The following is a 6,838-nucleotide window of genomic DNA, read 5'->3' on the forward strand; positions in this document are numbered from 1 at the left end:
CCTCTCTCTCTCTCTCTCTCTGTGTTATTCGTTTTTCATCATCTCTTTTTTCATTTCTCTCCATTCGCGTCAACCACTCGCGGTTTAGAGTCGTCTGCGCCACGATGCCTTGTCAAACGAAATTACGAATGCACGCGGCGGACGGGATGAAGACGACGTCGATGGGTGTGCGCTTGGTCGCGACGTTTAAAGCCCGGTGAATTAGCCTACTTAGGTTGTCGGGCGTGCAGGCGAGCAAACGAGCAACAACTCGAGCGTGAACGGTCTCTTTCCCCTCGTCCCTCCTCACGTGGACGCGTTTCTTCTGCATTGCAGGACGATCATCGCGGGTTCAGGAGGCAGCTCGAGGACAAACGACCGATCGTCGAGAACAATTTGCTGAGCGGACGGCAGTACATCGCCAACGAGCCTCCCCTCTCTGACACGTCGGATTCCGAAGGTGAGTCGATTGGCTTTTATTTTTCTTTTTTTCTCGTAGTTTCCACAGTTTTCGCGTAAATTATCAGTAATATAGATGAGGGGATATTTATCTCCTCCGTTGAAGAGAATTTAATATTATTCGAGGTGTTTGTTTGTTGAAAAAAGTGTTTCGTAAAAAAAGAAAAGAAAGAAAAAAGAAGAAGGCTTCAGATAATTACATCAATTTAATTAAACACTTTGAATAAAATAGAGATTCTGTTAATGGGATAAGATTTCTGAAAATGCGTCAAAGGTTTAATTTAATTTCGAAACGTGGTCGGTTTTAATTAAATAGATGTTCTAATTGAAATCGGATATCGAGATATCACGAATAATAGAAAAGTATCACATAAAGGTCCAATTATGGATAGTAATTGTATTGGCTCTAATTAAAATTTAACCTCCCTTCTTAGAAATATGTGTTTGAACGGTTTAGACACTCGGAGAAATAACCAAGTTCGGAGCTCTTAAAGCTGTTTAAGGACTTTGTAAAGCCGAGTAAATCTTTGTGAAGCCAAGTTTAACGACCCTAGTTACCGATTTGAATTGAAGCTTCTGTAAACGAAATTAATCGTGAAGTAAATGAATCTTTCTCTTCTTTCTTGAGGAAGCGAGGAATGAATATCTCGAAAAGAAATTACGATAATTATTTTAAACCGAGTGATAATTAATCAACCAATTATTTATACACAGATTTTAGAATTTCCTTCCTCTTTAAGTTAACTTCTTCCGATATGAAGACCAATATCGATATCTTTTTGTGGAAATGTCGAATTCGATGTCTAATTTATGAATGATTAGATCTTCCTCTAAATCTAAACAAAAAAATCGATCTTCATATCAACGCATCCAATATTTCTATAAAAATAATTCATAAACGAAAGAGTCAACGAAGACGAAGGGGATGGATGCATCTACTTTCGATGCGACTCACGATAAAAATAATTTGAGGCAAAAAGGAATCGTCGAACTGGCCACGAAACGGCGATAATCCAGGGGACGAAAGTTCACTTGGAAGTGTAAAGAAAAAGTCGGCCAAGTACGTTCGTTGGCTTCCTCCGAGAACTGGTCCGCAATCCGCGACCGACTGAATTCGCCAATAGCACGGAGGCCTAGTAATTAAGAGGCGCGGCCGTTTTACCGTTTTCAATCCCGGTAATTCGTGGCGTTTTCCTTTCCGCGATTTTTCCATACCAATTAGACGCGAGAAAGGTAAGGAGAAGAAAGCCGATCGGTTGTGCAAGAATTCAGACTTTTCTCGTCTCGAGTTGGAATTTTTCGGATAACAAGGAGGGGAAGAAGAGGCTTTTTAAGATATTGAGAACCGGCCGTTTTCAAAGTGCATCGGCCCGCGTTTGCTTTGGAGAATTATTATTACTTCGAATTCGAAGAGGGAAATTTGAAGAGAAATTGCCGACGGGGCTAATTTCCGTTCAGATTATTTTCTTAATCGTGTTTAAAGACAAAGCTTACGTATCCATATAGACGAAAACAATCGGAGTGATGGTTCTAATCTAAATTAGATCAGAAAGAGTTTATCAATTCTTTTTAATAATTCAATCTCCGATTGGACATGGATCGAAACGAGGAAAATGAGGAATATTAAGTATCTTTCGATTAAAAGTTGGAAACAAGCGTGGAGACGACGGATTACTCTTCTCTCCGTGTTTCGGGGGTGAACGTTCAGAAATTGAAAACGGAAGACGGTGGGAAGATGGGAGGGGGCAAAATTGATTAAAGTTGTAGCTTCAAAGGATGGCCCCTCGCGGGAATTTGTCGCCGCGGAATGAAGAGGATTGTTAAGTGGGCTGATAAAATACGAGAAGTTTTCTCTTTCGCTTCCTCCTTTTTTTTTTTTTTCCTTCTTTTTTTTCTCTCTCTCTCTCTTCCTCGCTTCCTTTTACTCAAGCCAACGGAACAAGAGCCGGCCCTTGGAAACGAGCTTCATTCGTTCTTGTCACCGGCTTTCACGTACAATAACCACGGCGTACATGTAACCGTGGGTCCCTCTTGAATATTTCATTTAGATAATTCCACCCTCTCGAAACCGGGATTATTAAGAAACGCGAAACACGGGAATTTATGGTTATTTGACCAAGAAGAAGAAGAGGAGGAAGAGGAGGAGGAGGAAGAGGAGGAAGAAGGATTCAACCGAGAGAGGGGTGGGTTCTTGCCAGAAAATGGGGGCTCGTCCATTAAAGGGAAGAAACAAACGTCACCGGACCGCCCCTGTTCCCTGCCAGACAAAAGACAATGCCTTTCATTTTCATTCTCGTTAGAACGACACGAGGATTGAGTGCATCTCTGCTTAATTGTTCCTTATATTAATTAGCTTCTTAAAAAAAAAAAAAGGAAGAAGAAGAATATATATATATACATATACGCACAATATCTCTTCCAAGTCGGTCACTACGATTCTCAACTTCGCGATACCATTAAACGTTGAATAACGCAGTTTCTCAACGTGGTGTTTCCCAACGTGGAAACAAAAACTTGCGCGGTCAATGGTCAAACGAGAACCACTCGAGGGGAACCGCGGGACCGTATCAATCTAGTTACGAGTATCTAAGTGGAGAGAAACTGGCGAAACTTGTAAGGTTTGGAAGAGAACGTCTCGCAGGAGATCGGAAACTCTAAGCCCCAACTTTTCCTGGCAAGTGTTATTCGCTTCTAATATCGGATCCCTCCTTCCATTTTCGAGGAAAAATGATTTTTAAAAACATCCTTATTTTGATTTCAAATCGCTCCGATAAAAATTCCATTTTCGATCCGCTATTGAACCTTGCATCAATCTCCTCCTCGACCTTATGGAGGGTTGAAAATCGTCCGTCGATGGATATATAGAGTGCGGTATTCGCTCTAATATACATCTCCCTCCTTTTCCCTCACATTTTTCAAAGGAAAATGATTTCTAAGAAAAAACATCGCTATTTTGATTTCAAACCGCTCCGATGAAAATTTAATTTTGATTAAAAATCAAGATCAAGATCACAGTGTTCCATCGATTTAGATAATGTCCTTTCTTTTCTACATTTTCCAAGAGAAATGATTTCCAAAAACACCGTTGTTTCGATTTCAAACAACTTCGATAAAAATTCTATTTTCGACCCGCTCGCATCAATCTTCTCGACCTTATGAGAGGTTGAAAATGGTTCGTCGATGACGGCGCGTATAGAGTGCAGCGTTCACTCTAATATCCGTATACATCTTCCTCCATTTCCCCCACATTTTCAAAGAAAAATGATTTCAAAGAAAAAACATCGCTATTTTGATTTCAAACCGCTTCGAAAATTGAAAATTCCTCGTCCTCGCCTTACGAGGGTTAAAGATCACGGTGCTCCAACATCGACAGACTTCCCTTTTCCTCTTCACCACATTTTCCAAGAAAAACGATCCTAAAAAACCACCGTTGTTTCGATTTCAAATCGCTCCGATAAAAATTCCACTTCCATTTCGATCCACCCCCTGCTACGGGGGTTGAAAATGGCAAGATCGTCGATGATCGCCATTGAAGCAATGGTCAGTTACAAATTGCGAGCTACTATGCGCGTTTCTGAGCGGAGGAGAGGGGATTCGATTCGATTGGATTTCACGGGCCAGATCCCGAACAGCTGGGCAAAAGAGGTCGATAGCGGAGCACGATCTCTGATGGCGTGCTGGGATGCGGCGTGTTATATTGGTTGAAATTTATTGACGTTACGACAACGCCCGAGACTGCTCGATGCCGTGCACGTTTCATCGAACGTGACTCCCTGTCGAGCAGCCACGAAATCGTGCATCGGGCGAGTTCCGCTTGTCCTCGCGCTGGAGGCGGCGATCCTCCGCGTGTCTCCGATCGGATCCACAATCTCTGCGGCTTCGCGACATCCGTAACCGTGGGCTTCTTCCTCTGCGTGTAGGTTTTCATCCGCTATCCACCACTTCTTGCTCATTATCTTGCATTGAACACGTGATCGTACGTGATTCACCCTCCCCCCAGAAGCGTTCGTAATGTCGCAATTGATCGATGGAGAATTTTCTGGTCATTTGTTGCGGGAGTGGAAGTCACCATCTCTCTTGAATCCTCGAGAAAACGAGATGTTTGATGGATCGTTGTTTCGAAACTCGCTGTTCGTCTTATTTCGCGGTGTTTTCTCGGAATTTCGATTTGTTTCTTTGCAAGGAAACGAGAATATATATTGTGTTATTTAAAAGAGTTGAGAGAAGATTTATACGTCAAATGTTGTAAGAATGCAGGAAACGAAGAAATTGGACATTCTATTAAATAAGAAGAGAAAATAATTATAGAAAATATTTCTCTTTGCAATACGTTAAATGGTGGAAGTGGCACCAAAGTGTCGAATGATCGATAATTATATTTTTCCCTTCTCTCCACGATTGGACGATATACACGTTGAACGTTTGTAAGATTTATCGGATTTGTGGAAAGATAACGTGATATCAATACGTCGTCATAATGGAATAGAAAAATGTTGAGGCAGGAGAGAAGCAATTACGCCAATTCAGTGGTCAGTTTCTGAAACAGGAGAAGTTGGAGTGGAAAAAGAAGCGAGCGAAGGAAGGAAAAAAAAAAAAGAAAAACGGCGAAGGGTTGTAGGAAAGGAGTCGATGGAGGGGGAAAAAAGAAGAGGGGGAAACGAAGGGTGGATGTACGTGACCGGGGATCGAATGCGGCAACTGTTGAATGGATGGCTTACCGATGAAGAACACGACCGCCTAATTCGATTCGAGGAGGGGGGAAAATAGTTTTCAGGTGTTTTCCCCGTACAGACCGTGATGTCTCTTTAGCGGGCCCACGATCGGCCTGATTTAGATGTACTTGCTACCTGTTTCGACTTCTCGATCGCGTTCCTCGAATTCGATTCTCTATCCACCTGTCGACGCCTGTCGTCTGTCGCACTTCTGGCATGCGCTAGGAAACACCTATGAACACATTGTTTGGACAAGTTCCAAGTAGACAATTGTGAGAGCACGTGACGTCGATTGGAATTTAAAGTTTAAAGGACAAGTTTGCTCCGAAAATATTGAAAATAACGATCCCTCGATATTAATTTTTTTTATCAAAAAGAATTTTGGATAATTGGATAAAACTAAAAAAGAAAATTCGAGATCCGTCATTTCGACAAATTTTTTGTACATTCGTAATTTAATTTCGGTAATTCTTTATATTTTTTTTTTTTTTTAGTAATAAAATTATAAAATAGGAATTAAAATATATATCGTTAAAGTTACGTTTTATTAAAAAAAAAGCAAATTTTTAATTTTACGCTAAATTAAAAAAGAGTATCGAAATATTAACAAAGAGTTAATCAGTCGCGGAATTTTTTTTTTTTTAAAAATAATTCTCGTGAGTTTCGAGAACGACGCGAATATTGCACTCATTATTTCAAAATTAAATACTAAACTCACGTTTAACGTATAGTAATGATTCTCGTATATCGATAATGTACATCTTTCCGCCTTGATATCTCGATTCATCACGGCGCGATTTTCCCGCTTTTATCGCGAAACAGGATCAAGCGTGAAAAAAAAAAGATCGAACGAGGAGTGAATATTAGCTTTCCCCGCTCCCTCTCTTTTTCCTCCGCGTATCGATGCATCGATCGATCCGTGGATCGGGCGAATAACGACGGAAATCGAGTGAAAGGGCATCTGGAACTATAAACATAAATCATCATAACGCACGGCAGATATGGCGGCGGAACGAGGCAGGTAGGGTTGGTACGTTATCAATGCTAAGCATGCACATAAAAACTGTCCCTGCGTGATACGATGCGTGATTCATAGGACAATTAATTCGATGGCGATAGAACGGACATCGTCAAAATACAAACGTGGGATACAAACGTCATTTCATCACGCTTCGTTACCTGTCGCCTGTTTGAAATCGAAAAAAGAAAGGTAGAGAAGAGAAAGAAAGAGGGAAGATGGAGGATTTTCACTGAAGGCGTGATAGAACGGAAATCAAATTCGGTTTTGAAAAAGCGGAGATTTAAACGAGGAGGATTAAGATTTATCGATCCCCGTTAATTTGGAGAATCCCTCTCTATTTGCCGAAAACATGGGCAAATTCGAGAATGAATTGGTATTGTTATTGTTGCGAGGAATTATTAGATGGCTCAATTCGAAGATACCATCGTATATGAAATGTGCAACGGTTGAAATTTAACGCGTGAAAATTAATTGGAATTTGTAAAATCTGGAAGGAATATTATACGCGTTCGGTCATTTAAATATTCGGCTTGGATACGTTTATCTTCCATTCGTTTTTCCTACGTCTTTGCTTTTGTTCATTTGTTTCGATTTGTTTATTTGCTCGCTTATAATTTATTAGTTTATACAGTTCAATTCCCGTAATGCATAGGTATATATATATATA

At 40.6% G+C, this 6,838-nt stretch overlaps 1 protein-coding gene across 10 annotated transcripts in view; it reads left to right on the top strand.

Annotated features, from left to right (window-relative positions):
• Window positions 1-6,838, top strand: part of LOC102681371 (dystrophin, isoforms A/C/F/G/H-like) — a 428,634-nt gene that overhangs the window by 359,556 nt on the left and 62,240 nt on the right. For all 10 annotated transcript variants that reach the window (XR_004150464.1, XR_004150465.1, XR_421758.2 and 7 more), the window contains one exon: window positions 316-439. Coding sequence is in view for 1 of the 10 variants with exons in the window: in XM_031510344.1 (XP_031366204.1) it covers window positions 316-439 (124 nt within the window). In the remaining 9 variants the exon portion in view is untranslated. The remainder of the gene's footprint in view (window positions 1-315; window positions 440-6,838) is intronic.

This window comes from Apis dorsata, unplaced genomic scaffold (assembly GCF_000469605.1).
Source record: "Apis dorsata unplaced genomic scaffold, Apis dorsata 1.3 scaffold_222, whole genome shotgun sequence".
Classification (NCBI taxonomy): Eukaryota; Metazoa; Arthropoda; class Insecta; order Hymenoptera; family Apidae; genus Apis; species Apis dorsata.